The sequence below is a fragment of the Cicer arietinum genome, chromosome 3 (genome assembly GCF_000331145.2).
Source record: "Cicer arietinum cultivar CDC Frontier isolate Library 1 chromosome 3, Cicar.CDCFrontier_v2.0, whole genome shotgun sequence".
Taxonomy (NCBI): domain Eukaryota; kingdom Viridiplantae; phylum Streptophyta; class Magnoliopsida; order Fabales; family Fabaceae; genus Cicer; species Cicer arietinum.
Window position 1 is genome coordinate 2,670,514 of NC_021162.2, and position 19,123 is coordinate 2,689,636.

General features: G+C 28.1%; 1 protein-coding gene across 2 annotated transcripts; it reads left to right on the top strand.

Annotated features, from left to right (window-relative positions):
• Positions 1-13,177: 13,177 nt before the first annotated feature.
• LOC101502824 (uncharacterized) lies at positions 13,178-18,235 on the top strand. 2 transcript variants are annotated; one of them, XM_004491737.4, is made up of 5 exons: positions 13,178-13,315; positions 14,492-14,892; positions 15,929-16,012; positions 16,102-16,191; positions 17,753-18,235. In XM_004491737.4, exons 2-5 carry the CDS (start codon positions 14,500-14,502, stop codon positions 18,017-18,019), a joined length of 834 nt encoding a protein of 277 aa, XP_004491794.1. In that variant the 5' UTR covers positions 13,178-13,315; positions 14,492-14,499; the 3' UTR covers positions 18,020-18,235. The 2 variants fall into 2 exon arrangements, with proteins under 2 accessions (XP_004491794.1, XP_004491793.1); XM_004491736.4 differs by having other exon boundaries at positions 13,182-13,315; positions 14,487-14,892.
• The last annotated feature ends 888 nt before the right edge of the window (positions 18,236-19,123 follow it).

Genomic DNA, 19,123 nt, shown 5'->3' on the forward strand with positions numbered 1-19,123 from the left:
TTAGATGTTTGGTCTTTATGTTTTTATAATCTTCATTCTTTTTGAATTTGCCTTGCATTAGAAACCCTTTTTTAATTGAATTATAATCTACTGAAGATTTCAATGCAATTTGGTCCAATTCAATGTCTACTACATTATGAGTGATGTTGTGTCTCATTTCTCTTTTATTAGTAGACAATAATTTCTTCTTAATTATTGGGTTTTATTTCGTGGCATTTTGTTATGTAATTCTTTTAGCGTTAATTATAAAAAAAAAAATGGATGGATTAAATTTGAACCAAATGCATTCACTATCTTTGTCCTGATTATAAGCCTTATTTGAGTTTGTCCCCAACTAAACCGTTCTTTCATATTATAATTAGGAGCCTTTATTTATTTATTTTTGTTAATATACTCTTTATTAATACAACTAATTTAAAATGTTATTAATTTGTTTATTAACTTTTGAAAATGTTATTTTCACTTTAAGTCTTACACCATGTTGAGTGAGTCTTGATTTATATATATTAAAAAATGAAAAAATTAAATTAAATACATTTATTTATAAAGAGTATTTTAGTAACATTCACACATTAAATTCATTACCAACTTTTATATGTGAAAAAGTAATGAAAACAAGATAAAAAATACTATCTATTTATTTGTATTTAAGACTGGACGAAGATTACTATTTTTCTTTCATATAGTAAAGTAATTATATCAAATTTTATCCTTTAAATTAGTTTTTTTTAAGGAATCCTTTAAATTAGTTGAGAGACGAAATCTACTTTTGTAATTTTAATTAAATAAAAATCAAATTTGAAGGATTTCAGCACTGTATTTATTTTTTATAAAAATCAAATTTGAAGGATTTCAGCACTGTATTTATTTTTTTAGTCACGACAATAAATGTTCCTCTCTTTGTAAAGAATTTTTATGAAGTTTCCGTGATTTATGTCTTTCAGTCTAATTTAGTTTTAAAGGTAAAATTTTATTTATATTACTCCTTCTATCTATTATCTATGTTAATAAGTTTCTTTCTATTCTATTCTATTCTATTCTATTTATTTATTTATTACTCCTTCTATCTATTGATTTGCACTAGATTTTGTACAAATAAGGAAAAAAGGGGAAAAAAATAATTGTGCTCCATATAGATTGCAAAACATTTTAATTGGCACGGTCATGTAGTCGTACAAATTGTATTTCAATTCGTCTTAAATATTTAGCAAAAGTTTGTTTGGGTCTTACATCTATGAAAATGAAAATTTTATAGTTCCTAAGCTTGGTATCTTAATTAATTATTCCAATCAAAGTGGCATGCAGTTTGAAGTGAATGGTGGTTTGGATAAGGTGGAAAAAAGGTTCATCTTGATAGCTAGATTTGATGCCTATAGGTGTTACTCCTTATTTGTAGAGAAGAGTTTAGGATTTTGATTCATGATAAAGTCAATGGTTTCAATGTAAAATCTTGCTATAATGTCATTAATTATTCTTTTAATCAGCATACAACATATTATTGTACATGTCTATGGTGAACTCGCTAAAATATATGTCTTTGGTGATGTATTTTTTAAGACATAAGTGCACTCTTTTAAAGAAGATAAATGATAGTACACATATTTTCTTTTTGAGTATTTTTGCTAGGAAAGTATAGCAACTTGTTTTTGATTGGTTGTGGTGGCTATGGATCCTAACTTGGAAGGGATGTTTCAATTTCTAAAGGTTAGCATATTTGTTTAGAAAACATCAATCTTGGAAAGAGAAATGATTGATTTGTTTATTAAAAACTAAAATCAACCTTGTTGACTTTTTATTTTGATCGAGTTAAAGTATTCCTTATAATGGTATAGTTTTTTAATTTCAAACTTTTTATTTACAAATGATAATAATCTCATTATTTTATCTCCTATGCATTGGATATTTTTTTTTATACAAATATTTATCTTATGTGATATTGTCTAGACTAATTAAAATATCTAGATCGGTCTGATTTAAAATGAGAGTAAATATGTATTAATATTTTACTTTAAAGTTAAAATGATAATATTATACTTAAATTGATTTACCTAATCTTAGATCATATTTAAAATAAAATTTTAAATATTAAAATATTATAATATATATCTTGTGTGATGCAGGCAAATGTGTTCAAGCATTTTACTAGTATATATCATTAAAAGAATAACTCTCAATATACTATTATTATAACCAAAGATAAAATAAAAAAATAAAAATAAAAAAGTTAATGTGGATTGTGTCTAGTCGAAATATGTCTATCTTGTGTGACGCATGTAAATGCGCTCTTGAGCATTTTGCTAGTATATATTATTAGAAGAAATTTTTTCAATATACTATTATATGAAACTAATATGAGTTGAGTTTAACTGAAGAGTTAAACATTCACAACATGATGAACTAAAATTCGAATATTCACAGAGAAAAATATCTATATTTTAGTTTTATATTGATTCGCTTTGTATGTGATTGATTACCTTTTGTGCATGTTAAGCAAAAACATTCATGATTATATTAAAATTCACAGCAACAAAAAAAAACTACTTCACCAATAAATTAAAATCAAAATTAATACTTATTTAAATATAAATTATATCAACAATAAAGGAAATAAAAATTAAAAATTAACTATTTAAAAATATTAAGTTTGATGACATTTCAAGGAGTTAAATTCATCTATATATAATTAATTATGTGATAAGCAGACTCACAATACCTTTACACAACTGAAAGCCTCATACAACTCAAAGGCAGTAACCACTAAGAGGTAAAATCATAATTTAACCTTGCATATTTTGCTTTAATCCGTGCTCAATACAAGAATTTAATATTCTTAAGGCTAATTGCATATCATTTAAAATCGTCTGATTAAAAATAATAGAATTACAAATTCTCCATAAAGACCAAATACATGTCATCCAAATATTTTTATTTTAGTTATAAAGTGATGAGTTTCTTCATTTTAAAATGAGTGTCATTTAAATTTTTTTGTATAAATCTTATTAATATATAATAATTATAAAAAACAGAATAGTCATTTTGCCTCTTCTTGTAGTCCTACATGATTCACATTAAAAAATAAATAAATCATTTTGTCAAATACCCTTTTAAACTATTGATGATTTATCCAAGATTAAAATAAAATTACGCTTTGAAAGTAGTATACAATATTGTAACAATTGAAGTTAAAATTAAAAGAAAATAAATAAGATTACCTTGAAAACTAAAAATAATATTATTTTGAAACGATTTTTGTTTTATTAAAATGGCATTCATAGTAATTAGAAAGAAATAAAATCGTAAAGTATGCATGTGAGGGCACTCCCCTTTAATTAATGCACCAAAGTATGGCTTGAAAAGTGTTAGTTGGCCAAAGTATCTTATAGATTTGAGAAATAATACGTCAAAGCTTTTCTATGATAAAAAACATTGAGGAAACAAGAAATTAATTAATCACGAACTTAAATTTGAATCTTTATTGAAAGAGATATGTACATTTACTTATTTTTTAATCAGATTCTTACGAATTGATTAGTAACTCACCTTAAAGAATAAAGTGAGAATTTTTCTCATGGTAGAAAATTTTATGAAGAGTAATTTGAAAAATCCAATTATTTTTTTATTACTTTGAGAAATTTAAAATAATAATTACCTTTTTAGGGAGTGTTAAAATAGTTTTTCTTCTTATATATGAGACTAGAAGAAGTAATTTTATTTTAATATTATTAAAGAAAATATTCTATATATTTGTTTCTTTACTTAATATTCATGACCAATGTACAAGAATTAATAAATTTTGGTTATTAAAAATGTATAATAATTAAGTAAAAAAGTAAAAAAGTTTTTACATTTAAATTTTCGAGATGCGCCTTTTTCCAAAATATTCTTCTATTATTAGGAGATCTGTGTGAATGTCTTTTAATTCCTTCCATTTAAATTATGGATACCTTTGTGAAAAAAATAATTAATGCACTTTGTAATTAACAATTTAACACAGAAAAAAAAAAGGATTTATAGAAAATGATAAGAAAAATTTATAAGAGAATCTTACATTCAGACATAATTGTAATTGTATACAGTAGTCTCTCAGTCCTTTTTCATTAACATATATAGTTTTCATATTTATTGGGAAAAAAGATAAGTGGTATACTTAATGTTAACCCTTGACTGTGCATATTTTAAAACACTTAGTGTTATTAATTGTAGAGGTTTATTTAAGAAAACAGTGAATGTATCTAATACGCCCTTCATTCTTACTTTTAAAATTATCGTTTAGGTAGAAAATACTTGTTCATATTTATTTTGATATATAAAATTTAATGTAATATTAACTATTATTATTTTTATTAATAATATATTTGATTATTTATTGCCTATAGAGAAATAGATATAATGAAATAATAAACTTGTTTTTTAGTAAAGAAAGAAATAATAAATTATTAAACGTATTTTAGATAACAGAAAAATAATTTTAAATAAGAAGTTTTAACATTAAATTTGTTTAATTATAATTTTGGTCAGTTTATTTTCATTAATTCTCAAAACTTATCTCTCTATTTTAAAATTTGATAGTTTCGATTTCTTCTCCATATATTTAATAAAAAATAATGATTTGATGTATTTTAAATGATGTGACATAATATTTTATAATGATTTAAATACTTTAATTATTTATATATTATTAATTAAATTACAAAAATAAATAATTTTAAAAGTTAAAATTGAAGTTTAGAATACTTAATTTTAATTTCATTGACATTTGACCATTCAACATTATCATGTTATATATCACATTATTTAAAACGTGACATATTATTATTTTTTAGTTAAAAAAATTGAGAAATAAACTAAAATTATAACATTTTAAAATAGAAATATCAATTTTGTAAAGTAGATAAAAATGAAAGAATTAAAATTATAATTAAGCCTGTTAAATTTTTCACATAAATCAAGATTAAACTTCTCAACATATGTGTTAGTTTTCAGTTACTACATTTAATACTATCGATATAAGAGATTTACTATTTCCAATGACAAATAAAACATTTTTTTTTTGTAAAGAATAGCGAGTAAGAGATATCTATTATATTTTTTTATATTGGATCCCTCACGATTATAGAACTATCTTATAAATGAGAAATGTCTCTTTTTTATGAACTCATTTGAAATTTTATTTTTATTCTATCTCAAACTTTGATTTTTTTCTAATAATTTTTTGGATTAATTGCAGTTTTAATTCTACTATTATTATCAATTCACGACATTGGTCCCCTATTTTAAAAATTGATTGCTTTGATCATTCATTCAGATATTTGAACTAAAAAATGACTATTTGACATATTTTTAATGACGTAACATATAGTTATATGATATAGAACCATCTAGAATCACTAATTATTCATATGTTATTAATTAATTTAAAAGTACAAAAAATTTCTGAAGTTAAAATTTAAGTTTTTACGACGTTTTATTCAAATTACACAGTGTTAGTCATTTTAAATCATCGTATCATATGTCATATTATTTAAAACATTACACGTCATTATTCTTTAGTTAAAAAAAAAAAAAACAAAGAGATGAACCAACTATGTCAACTTTTAAAACAGAAGACTAATTTCATGAATCAATAAAAATAGATGAACTAAAATTACAACTAAGTATAATTTTTTAATAGACACATGTTACTAAATTAGAGGTTATGTTAATTTAATGGTCTAAACTTAGAACATCTCAAAATATGACAGATCAGATAAGCATGCTTCTCATGTACGTATCCTCCTCATATTATGCTAATCACCTTGTATAAATATAAATACACATACTAGGCTAAGTCACTTCACACACATCAACATTGTTAGTACCTCTCTCTCTCTCTCATTAGTTTGACTATTATTGTTTAAATCACTACAAAACAACCATGAAGAGAGCTTCATCGATGAAGAACACACCACCAATAGTAATAGTAAATGAAAAGTATGGAGAATGTAAGAAAAATTTCTTGGTAAAAAGTGGAGGGTATTTAACTGATGGATGCATGGAGTTTATGGCAAGTAGGGCAGGAGGAACCAATGCTGCAATGACTTGTGATGCTTGTGGTTGTCACAGAAACTTCCATAAACAAGAATGGTACTTTGTTGAGGCTACTTCTTCTTCTTCTTCTTCTTCAACTCAACCACCTAAGGCTCCTTAAGGATTATGTTCTTTGAGTCAATAATAATACAAAGTTAATTAGCCTCGTAAATCATGATTATTGCGATGGAATAATTAATTTCTTTTGGTTTTATTTATTTATTTTTGATTTGGTGTTTTATTGTTGTGACTTATCAACTTGGTGTTTTATAGTTTGGTGTTTTGTTGAAAATGTGAAACGCTAACACTAGTAGAAATTTGCTTTTTACCTTCGGATTTAAGTAAATAATCCGCAGAAACACTCATTACTTGCGGATTTTTTTGCGGAACCAGATCCCCACGTAAAACCTTCGTAGATAATTGTTACCTGATGATTTCTGTATCCGCATGTACAATACCTGCAGATAAATCCGCATGAAATGTAAATAAAATTCGCAACAAATTTTAAATAAACTTAAAGCATTTTCTTTCAACTTTTAATGCAGAAATATCTGCAGTACTACTCCTACAAATATATTGCGCATGCAAATCCGCAGGTATATCCGCATGAAAGTTTGCGTCAAAATATTGTTTGCATAAAAATCCGTGGGTAATTTTGCATAAAAATAGTTTTTTAAAAAATAATTATAATTTAGTTGCTTTATTTTTTACTAAAAATGTATAAATACATTTTTTAAATATTTAATATTAGTATTTAATTGAAATATTGTTGCAATTACAACTAAATATTAATTACTACAAGATCCAACAAGATCCAAAATCATAATTATAAATATCATGTTTGGAAATCATAACTAAATATTAATTACAACAAGATCCAAAAAAAACTATGTAGCAAGTACATTATATAACCAAATTAACAAAATAAAAACAAATACTACTCAATATGATTACTATCAATGTCAAATCATTTATCTTCTTTCCTTGTTGTTGCAATTGTTGCTTCATCAACAATTTTTCTTGCTCCTGTCTTTGCAACAATTCATTCAAGACTCAAATTCTGAAGTGCAATGAGTTATAACTAAAAGTGTTGTGTGGGATTTGACCATTTAATCCAGAACTTTGTAACTGAAGCGCTATAACTCTTGATATTCACTCTAGTCCATTTTCTGCATAGAGAAGAGGATTTATTTGCATCATATTAATTAGCTTTCTCTATCAATTCATAGCTATTATAAATTACTAGCTTTATAGTAAAATATTGTTTAATTTGTTAAATCATATGTCCAGTCTAGATAAAGGCAGTTTATTGTTGTTGTTAATATTGATTTAGTCATCTTTGAACTACTTCTGTATTTAATTTAGTACTGGTTATGCGGCAATGACACTAAGAATTCTAGGGTGTTCAAATAATATTTGAAGCAAACTACTAAAAATCAAAAGAAAAAAAAATCAAAACGTGAGAAAATCGAGCTATTTATTAAGTTACTTGACAACTGAAATGCTCCTAAATAACAACAAACTCAATGATGTCTATAATTAATTCTGCAAATCACTTCTTAGCAACTTTTGCATGGTATTTTTGTGCATGTCTATAATTTCTAATTTTTTAGGCTTCTTTAATCTGCACAAGTTAGAGAAGTCTTGAGGCATGCACAAATCCTCTATATCTTTATTTTTTTACTACATCCTTTGTATTAGCATATAGTTATGTCACATGTAATTCACTATTAGATAGGAGTTAGTTATGTTAGTTAAGCTTATAACTACCTAACTCTCCTCACAATTGTTTTCTGTTACTATGCATGCAAGCATTAGATCACTCATTGTAACAAGTATTTGAAAATCACAAAATGTACATTGCATTCATCTTCCAAATGAAACAGAGTTTCAGTATGATAAAAAAATCAATCTTACAAAAATACAAAACATATTAGACATAAGCTTAATTGAAAATACCTCTATATAGGTAGCAATTTCAAAACTCTTTGGCTCCTTCAACTTGACAATAGACTTCAACATCATAAAAATACTAGATTTGCAACTATAAATTTATTTGAATTAAAAACTCTAAGAAATTGAGACTAATTCAAACATTGTGCTTTAGAAATATGGTAGGCAAAGATTGAAAAACAAAATGAAAAAGCATATCCCTTCATATTTACGCCTATGAGTGGCAACTATATCTTAGTGTTTTAGAGTCATAATATGAAGTTCAACATTCTAACAATAATGTAAAACTGTCACACTGCTAGATATTTTATATAAGCAAAAGTAACATATTCAATTTGAAGTACGTTAATATGTACAATGGATCATAACATTATTGTAAAATAAGTACCTTTGAACTGGATGAAATTAAACCAACCATTTCAGGCATTGGCTTCATTAGAAGTCCATGATCATTTTTAATAACCTTTGAGTTGAATCAAGGGAACCAAAGAATCAATTATTTTGCCATAGACATATAAGTTAATTGAAGTTGTTTATAAGCTATGATTTAAAGTGCAAAGTCATTTATATCCTTGATTAAATATTCAAATTAATGTATGTAATTGTTAAGAACTCATTTAGATGATAGAGATCTTAGTAATTAGATATTAATTTTTTTAGATAGGAGAGTTGAACCTATGACCTTCTAAATTTATAACTTTCTAATCACTTCAAGTTCTCTAAATCATGTGACTTCTTTATGACTTCGAGATTAAATTGAATGTTTGGTCTATATGTTTGTAGACTCTTCAATTGTTTTTTGTTTTAGTATATTTGAAGAATTTGTATTATATCAAATTGGATTCTTTAAATTCTACGATGATTCAATTAATAGTTTACCGACTAAATCTATTTTGGTGATTTTAATTTAATTTACAATTTTTTTTTAAGATTTCAAACATTCTTTTAACCACGGCAATAAATGTTTCTCTTCATAAAAAGTCTCTAAGAAGTCTCCACAATTTATACATCTGAATTTATTTTCTTTTCTTATTTATTTTCGTGAGTAAGGTAAAATATTATTTATATTAATAAAAGATTTATTTATTCTCTCTCTCTTTTACGCGGTCTATCTATTCTCTTGCACTAGATTTTGTGCAAATAAGGAATAAGACGAAACATTTAAATTGTGCTCCATATAGATCGTAAAACTATGCTGAAAGTTGCATTTTGTTTTGAGTCAGGTTGCAAAATGTTGGATTCTAGATCTATGATACTTCAATTTTGGAGGCATCTTTGCAATAAAGTTTGTTTGGATCTCCAAATAAAGAAAATGAAAATTTGATAGGAAATGGTTTTGATGAGTACGTACTATATTTTTACAAAAAGAAGAAAAAAAAAATTACTATGGTGTTTTAGAAACACATGGAAGATAAAAGTTGTTTTCAAGCAAAAGTTTTGTTTCTTTTATTAGTTTCTTTTGGATCCTTTATTTTGTATTAGCATAGTTTTTCTTCTTTGGAATTGAGGTGTTGGTGTGTTTAGTTGATTATATTTGTTATCCGTGTATATGTTTTTAATCTACACTTAAAATTTAGATCCTTTTTAATTTTTATCATAACTATTTTTTTCATTTTTGATTTTTCTCATAACTACTTTAAATTTAAAAAATTACAATTATGAATGGTTGTAATATATTCATAGTGTAAAAAAATTAAAATATATATATATAATAATTAAAAGGGTTAAATAAGTTTTCGATCTATATTATATCTCACAATTTGATTTTTAGTCCTTTAAAAAATTTCATTTTCATATTTAGTCTCTAATTTTAACTATTTTCTATCTTTTCAAATTTTGAATAATCTTTTTTACTAATGTTTACGATAATATAAAAATTTACTTACAAAAATTTAGAATTTTTTAACTAACGATAAATTAAATATACATTTTCAAGCATCAAAAGGTTAAAAATGCATAATTAATTCATAATTTATTAAGAAAAACTAAATTTTTACAAATTAGTTGTTAAACATGTCTTAAACAATAAAAAAGAAATTATTCAAAAATTCAAAAGATACACAATAATTAAATTAAATCAAAAATTAAAAATAAATTAAAATTTTTACATAACTAAAATATAATAATTCTTTTTATAAAGACTAAAAATAAAATAGTAAAATTTTATTAAGACTAAAAACTTATTTACCCTTAATTAAAATAAACAACTTACATCAGTTATTGAGATCTCAAGACTAAATGCACGATAGAATAAACTACACTACACTGGTATGAGATAAGAAATGGGTGGATAAAGAGAATTAATTTTTTTTATTGATTATTTTTTATATATAAAAAGAATATTCATTCATTCAATTTAAAAAAAAATCTAACAAAAGAAAAATTCAAGAACATTAATTCTAATGTATTTTACTAATAATTACTATTATGATAAATAAAACAAATTTTTTTATTGAGAAAAATAAAATTAATTAATTAATTCAATTAATCAAAATTTTATAGTATTTAATTTGAAAAGAAACGGTACAAAATTTCAAGAACATTGATTCTAGTGTATTTTACTAATAATCATTATTATGATAAATAAAATTTATCAATTAATTAAAATAAACGAAATGTTATAGTATTTAATTTGAAAAAAAAGATAAAAAAATAAATTATTTAAAAAAATATATATAATAAAATTACAATTTTATTTTAGACTTAAAAATATAATTAGTTTCTACATAAAAAATGAGAATAATTATAATATAATAATTATAATTTTTGTATACTCTAGTTTTTCACCTTTTTTCTTTTGAAAATGAGTAATAAAAGAAGCTATTGGAACATACAACTCATATATATAACAATTGTTTGTCTTTAATTATTAGTTAAATTTTATATTTTTTATATCTTCTAAATAAAATTGAGAATATATATAATATAGTAATTGCAAATGTATTATCAACATAATACTAAGAATAATTATAACGTCCTAACTATAATTTTTCACATTTTTTGTTTGAAAATGAGTCCTAAATAAGCGAGTGGAACATGATGTAGCTAAATATCACTAGAAGAGGGGGTTGAATAGGGATTTTGCTGTTTAAAAATAATTTTCAAGAGATTGTAAAACTATCCTCTCACTGAGGATGGATTTTTTCAACCCTTTAGTTTTAACTTAAGCAAAAGAGTAAAAGAAGAATATGAGAGAGACACACACAATTTTATACTGGTTCACTCTAAGATGGCTACGTCCAGTCCTCACAACCTTGTGAGATTTCACTAACTTTCAAACAGATCAACCTCACGCTGAGGATGATTACAAACTGTGTATTCTTAAGTTTCACCAAGCTTACAATCAATTTTCAAATATTTTCAAGCTTCACTCACTAGGAAATTACAAAGCAGTATGAGAGTGATTGATACTTAATACTTTCTCAAAGGATATACAAAGATATAGTGTAGGATCAAAGAAAGTAAGAAGTGAGGATGTGATTTGCTCTTGATAGCTTTAAGATGTTTGATCTTTTTGTGCAATTGTGTTGTGTGTTTTATGATGAAGAGCTTGCTGCATTTTATAGAGGTCCAAGCTCTTTGATGACCGTTGGAAATCATTTCTCAAAGGATCCAAGGTTTTCCATCATAATTACAGAACTGCCATTCAACTTGTTAGGCCAGGCAGAACCCATCCTCACGTTATGCAGGCCAGCTTCATTGAAACTTGATCTTGAGATGTCTTTGTCTATTCTCTTTTATCAAGAGTGGAAAGTTGTTTCTTTGACCATGTGAGCTGTAACCTTTTCAGAAAACTTTAAGGACTAGTTTGATTTCAACTTTTGAGGTGATGTTGACAAGAGAGAAAAAGTCACCCTATGACATATGACTGTCATACTCAGTCCGAGGATCAAATCTAGCAGCACGTGTGATCTTCCATTTTTGGCTTGTTTAAAGTTGCCTTTTGTTAACTTGACTTCTTCATGTATTAAAACGTGCAAGCCCAATAAATGTTCAGATTTTAGCCTTTGCACATGCTTGATGGGTTGCTTTCAACTTAGCTTAATCTATCATCTTTTTAGACTTAGATCTAGTTGTTCTTGTCCTTTTCTTTTTGGCCTTCCAACTTATTTATTTTCAAATACTTTTACTTATTCATTCTTTGACTTTATTGTTCATTACTTTAATGAATAAAAACATTTGTACTGGTGAGGTCATAACTTGGGCAGATTTGGAGATTTTCCACTTTGCAGCCCATCCTCACGTGGTTTTCTTGATCATATGCCATCCTCACGTGGTTTTCCATACTCAGGCCAGAATCATATTTTCCTTCTTTTTGCCTTAATGATTAATAACCTATTATCTTATATGAATACACTCAAGAGCACATGTTAGTCATTAACCACAATCATAATCTCTTAAGTAATTTTGTTATCATTAAAATCATTTGAGAGATTTTGTCTCAACAGAACATATATTTTTACGTTGGATAAATGTTTGTCATTCATTATGATGTTAAAATCAATATTTTTTTATATCTTTTAAATAAATATAATGATAATAGTAATACATTAATTATAATTTATTACAAAAACCGTAGATAGGAGTAAAACAATTGTTTTTTATTATGTACGAACTAAAATCAAATTTCTTACCGTTTGTAAGAACTAAAACAAAGTTTTTATTTTTTTATTTTGCAAGGACTAAAATAAAAAATTTAAAATTAAACAATGACTAAGTTTAAAGTCATTAACTACTTATTCATTAAAAAATTAAAAGTGTTAAACATTAAGGACTAAAACGAAAACATTTACCTTTTACAGAGGTTTAAACCAAAGATTTATTTAACGGAGACTAAAATACAAACCCAAAAATTACTCAAAAAAAAAAAAATAAAGAGGATTTTACTTGGTACCCCTCACCACCTTAAACAAAACAAACAAAAAAAACAACGAGGTGGGGTTCTAATCCAAACCCAACCCACTTCATTTTGAAGTGGCCCATAATCCATCGGCAAAACCCGATCGAACCAGTTTAGATCGGCCGTGTCACGGAACCAAACCTGGCCGGTTTAATTTTTTATTTTGGTATATCCGCCCGGATTAATTAAACCCCCAGATTTTTTGTTGCTAAAAATCCTTTTTTTTTTAAATTAAAAACCTCTTTTTTTTAAAGTTTTAACACCCAGTTCAAAAAAACAATCCCTGATTTCTTCAGGCAGCCGCACATCACAGTGCAGAACCGGCAACCACCTTCATCGCTCGGCCACCTCCGTTTCCAACCACCACCTCACGCGTCCAATTCGTGCAAAACAAAGGTACTCTCTCTTCTCTCATTTTAGGATGAAAATGGAATGGTTTAAGAGCCTATGGAACGGCTTCTGATGCACGAAATTGACAAGCTTCGCAATTGGGCTAAAATGTTGACGAAGTTTTGAGTTTTCTTTTTTAGTCTTTAAGATTCTTTGGATCTGTATGTTAAATTAGCACATTATTTAGTTTAAGTGGTGTTTTTTACAATGGTACTGGTGCTAAACCAGATTTTGAACTTGATTTTTCTCTGCAAAGTATTACAAAATGAGTAAAATTGAAGATTTTGAATAATCTCATTCATTGATTGAATCAAATATTACAAATGATAGATTATATATAGGGTAAATAACTCCTAACATCCTTTAACAAACTCAACTAACTATAACAAATATAAAACCAACTTATAACTAACTCATAAAGAGAAAATTTTATCAAGTTAATTACTTATCTAATACAAAGATTGTGTTTACGGTGGCTAGCTGGTAGGTAGAAGAAGATCCAACTGTATGTAGGAAATGTGAGAGAATAAAGAAGAAGAAATCTAGTCTAAACAAACCATGGTAATATCCTATGAAATATGGTAAAATCTTGTGAGTCGTTTGGACAGTTCGACTGTGGTTTAATCAGTTGAACCAATTGATTTATGACCCGAAGGTCTTGTTGGTTTGACCTCCGGTCTAGTTTTTAAACATTGAGTAAAACCCTAAAACAACAAAACTTAGATAGAGGCACTGAACTCAACTGGCCAAAAAACGTACCTGGAGTTGGTCGTCGGCTGCCATAAACATTGAGAATCAGCGCAACGCGACTTACGACTGTGATAGCCGTCCCTTAATAATATAATACACCGAAGCTCCATTTCACAAGGAGATATCGCAATTGCGCGCTGAAGTGTCGTGATTGACAATACAGGTGTACTTTGTAGCTGGTTTTTTATGTTAGAGTTTATTGATTTGAGTATAGGTTGTACATTTTGGCATTTTGCAGTTGGTTTCATTGATGTCATTCAAACTTGTTTTCATTGATTGAAAACTTAGGATTCTAATTTTAAGTTATTTGTTTTTTACTTGAAATAATAGTTATCTGATTTTGTAACATTTTTTTGTTTATGGTTCTAATTTGTTGGCTTTTTAAGGTTTAAAGTTATTAAATTCATTTTTGTTATTGAATGATTAGTGTAGAAAAAAATATGCTAAGGAGAAGGCTTTCTGTTCTCTCAACTTCAATCATCAGAAGTTCGATTTACAACCGATACCCGGCTGTTCAATTTCAACCCCTGCAACTCCCACAACCTCTCAATCTTCATGCAACATTTAGTAATCTCAATGCACACACAAATTTTCAAGGTTTTAGAGCTTACAGTCTTCTGAGTTTGAATGATCTAAGAGATAATGTTCCCCGAAAACAGAAGACAAGGAAAGGTCGTGGGATTGGGTCTGGAAAGGGTAAGACCGCTGGGAGGGGTCATAAGGGTCAGAGAGCTAGAAAAGGTTCAAAATTGGGGTTTGAAGGAGGTCAGACCCCTCTTCGTCGTAGGATGCCTAAACGTGGATTCAAGAACCCGTTTAGCCTCACTTTTCAGGTATATTTTTTCATGTTTATAGTGTCATTTTTTTTTTTGTTTATTGCTCAGTGTTGTTAGAGTGGCTATATATACTATAGCTACTACAATATAGTGAAATTTGAACTAATTATTGTTGTTCTGCTATACGCTATTTAGTAAAAGTGTTGTCTAATAGTGGCTATAGCACGGTAGCATAGCAGAATTTGAACATAATGCTATTTTTTGTGATCTACGATTGACAACTTTGATACTATCGTTTGCTGCATCATGAAAATGAAAATATGCCTTGGTATATATTATGAGAGTTCATTGGTTATAATTGCGGAATTCTTATAGTTTTGAACATTATATAATAGTGAGATTTATGGATAGTTACTTGTGAGCAATATTAGTTTTGCATACTTATTAAGACCGGTAAAGACTATCTTTCTTGACTTCCATTTCAAGAAATAAAGCCAGTTCTCCACAAATAAAAAGGAAGCATACCTGAGCATCCTTCTTCTGAAGCTAAAGTGCTATGCTCAATGCAGAAATTAGGTTACATTTACTACAAGACATCATTTGCAAGATAATATTTTTCTTTCAAGGGACTTGAAATCTATAAGGCTGAATGGCTGAGTATGTTGGTTTTGATTGATAAGAACCTCTTATTTCTACATGTCAATTGCCAAGTATGATATGCACTAAAGAGTATTGTGAACTCCAATGACAAAAGTCTGTAGAATAGCATAATGCCAAATGTTGGAGTACATTTTGGCTGATAGATTTGACCCCTCAGATTTATAAGCGTTAAGAACTTAAGATACTTCTTCTAGGAACCTATTCAAGTTGTGTTAAATATTATTTTATGTGCATAATTTAATTCTTTAATATTTGTTATTTTAATGTCTAGATAAGTTTATTTGATTGAGTAGTCATACGCCCATAGCCATGGTTCAAGCTCATATTGTTAGACCCTCTCTATTTGGTTGTGAGTCCTTCCCCTTTTCTTCCTCAATCTATTACTAATTTGTATTGCTATATTCAAAAATTTGTTTTATATCTTCTTTTGCAGCCAATAGGTTTGGGAAAAATTGCAACATTTATCAATGCTGGGAAGATAGATTCTTCTGAACTGATCACAATGAAAACACTCAAGGTTTTGTGACTACCTCCTCACTTAAAGTGGATTTGTTTGCTTCATGTTCTCCCTCTCATTCGGTTGGTCATTATTATTACCGTACATAGGATGCAGGGGTACTCGGGAAGCAAATGAAAGATGGAGTACGATTGATGGGTCGTGGTTCCGAGAAGATCCAGTGGCCAATTCATCTAGAGGTATACTTTGATTTGAAGGCTAAGTAATAAGTGCTTTGAGGACCATAATAATGCTTTTTTGATTCGTAAGTTTAAAATTTGGAAGTACTTTTAACTATTTTGGTATTTATCTTCATCTAATATCATGAATTTAACCATTGATCATAAGCTCATAACTAATCAACATTATTGCCTTTGTTAAATAGTTTATGATTATTTAGATGCTGGCTTGTGAGCCTGCACTCTCCTTTCTCTATTGGCAAACATAAACCATCAAAAGTGGCGGCAGTTAGGCTTGTTCAAAGTTCATATAAAACCAAACTGAACCGTGAACCAAACTGAAATAAACTTAACTATTAGTGAGGTTCAGTAAACCGAACTGCAGTGTTAAACACAATTCTTTAACTGCAAACTTGAAGCTCAGTTCAGTGAACTGTTGACGACTTGTTTCAATGAACTTTTAACAAATTATAGACAAACTGTATATGCTGAACTCAAGCACAAACCCACCAAAGCTTGCAACTTTTTTTGCTGCGACAAATCTCCTCCTTCATGTTTGAGTTGCAGGAATCAAGGTTCCATGGAATTTGAGATGTTGTGCAGTGCCATAGTCTCATATCACTAAATCCCTAAATCCTCCATTCTCCTATTACTAAATCCTTAAATCTTAAATTATTGGTGCTGTAAAGCTAAGCAACAAGTAAAAGTTTATTTAGCTTAAGTGGTGCTACAGATTACAAAGGAGTGTAGAACTGAACCGAACTGTAGCACCACTTAAGGGTGCTACAGTTTTACCAAATAAACTGTGCCGCTTGTGGTTTTGAGTTTGTGTGTTCATTGATGCAAGCACCAAAGTATGGCAGAGGAAAATCAATCAAATTCAAAACTAATTAAGTCTCATAAAAAGTTCCTCACATATCTTAAAATACCAAATCGATCTTGGTTGGTATGGAAAATTAGAGAAGTAACACAATATGACCTCTTTCCATGCTCATCTCAGTTATTTGTGTTGTTGAATCAAACCACTGGCATGTGGCTTTGCTTCAGAAGCAATCAGTGCTGGAAAATCATCGCAGCCCATGAAGAACTAAGACCAAGGTTCAGTCTGGTTCTGCACACACAGAAAATTCAGTTCTGTCGCTGTGAAATTGGTTAAGTTAAAGAATATAGAACCTAGTGCACTGAAATGCATAATAGTTTGGATCGGAATGAATCTTGATCAGTTCGGTTCGAGCGAATTGCTTTTCTAGTTTGGCTTGGTTTTCTTGCAAAATGAACAGGCCTAGCAGCAGCCTTGTTTCAATTCAACCTTAATAACATGAATATATAAAGATTTTAGAATCTCTAAGGATAAAGAACAAACTGTTGGCTTGATGTTTTGTAATTTGGATTTTGGAATGAAGAGAGTTAGTACATGGTATAGCTCTTGTATTTTCAAATTTACATGCCAATTTTCTTTACCTTAGGTATATGATTCCATATTATGCTTTTGTTTATCGATGAGGAAAATAGATGCAAAATTGTTTTTTAATTCTAAACACTGAAGTAGAAAGGGATGTGTTTTAACATATTGAGCTTCCAGGTATCAAGGGTCACTGTTAGGGCCAAGGAAGCAGTTGAAGCAGCTGGTGGGTCTGTCAGAAAGGTGTATTACAATAAGTTGGGCTTCCGGGCACTGTTGAAGCCCGAGTGGTTCGAGAAGAAAGGAAGATTGTTGCCTAAAGCAGCTAGACCACCTCCAAAGCAAAAGGATAAAGTCGATAGCATTGGTCGGCTTCCTGCCCCAACCAAGCCAATTCCATTTTTAGTTGAAGCAAGCAAGGATCTTCCAGTAAACCAGCTGAGTTAAATAACTAATATGTTTAGTACCTTTTTTCTGGAATCTGTAATCCTTTTTCATGTAAGTAGTTTGATTCAAAAGGTTTTTATGTAGTCTCTTGCATGTCCTTGTAGTTCATTGATAATAGATCAAATAATTTCATTTTGGGACAGATGAAAAGAGGGAATCTTAAGGCGTCTGATGAATGTAACAGATTTTCATGAATATCTCAACATACTTTTTTCATCTTAGAAGGGCAGCATTACACCCTACATTTTATAAAACTTCTGAAAACTTGTAGGAAAAAAGTGTTGCTACAATTCACCGTTTGACTAAGCCAAGTTCATTGTGAATAATTATATATGTGTGATCAATGAAGAATAACAATGCATGCATTGATACAAATTTAAGTTCAAGCAATATTCAATTTTCTAAAAATTTCAACCAAGTCAATGGAAATACCATCCTTGAGAATCTTACACAAAAGTCAGAAGAAAGGTGAAAACCAAAAAGACTCTTAGAACATTTTTATCACTAACATTTAAGACCACTATTGTGGTTGGGCCAATAATTCCAAGGATGCACATAGACTTGCGGTATCAAGTGGCCCAATGTCGCAAACATTGGCCTACTATACATAAACAAAATGGAGAATGCTCATTTGTCTCTTGTGTTTGTCCTTATAGAATATCAGAATCTAGAATCTAGTAAAAATTAGAGATTAAATGAAATAACATTTTTATATACACTATCATTAAGTAGGTTGAAAATAGACAATTTTTACTTATATTTTGTTATAATTTAGATATATGCTAAATTTGCTTTCATTTCGTTACCAAGTGAGTATCTTGCCAAAGAATTATTTGTGCTTGGTACAATTGCAACCATTGGATCTACGATATTTGAAATGAACAGTCAAGATGTCAAGCATGTGAATATTGTAAGGTGGTCCTTATAGTTGAAGGCAGCTTTAAGACTGAACATTCCTTTATACCCCACAAACGAACTATGAGAACCTCCCACCTTTGCCATCTATCAAGACTACCTCTATAAAACCGATGTATTACCCAAATACGCCAAATTACATCATGCCAAAAATATAACATAATTAATTTACCTTTTTCTCTGAAAAAG

Excerpts from the sequence above, each read along its gene's own strand:
- LOC101502824 (XM_004491737.4), top strand. The coding sequence starts at position 14,500 with ATGCTAAGGAGAAGGCTTTCTGTTCTCTCAACTTCAATCATCAGAAGT. Across the intron at positions 14,893-15,928 it reads CGTTTAGCCTCACTTTTCAG|CCAATAGGTTTGGGAAAAAT; the intron begins GTATATTTTTTC and ends CTTCTTTTGCAG. Across the intron at positions 16,013-16,101 it reads TCACAATGAAAACACTCAAG|GATGCAGGGGTACTCGGGAA; the intron begins GTTTTGTGACTA and ends TACCGTACATAG.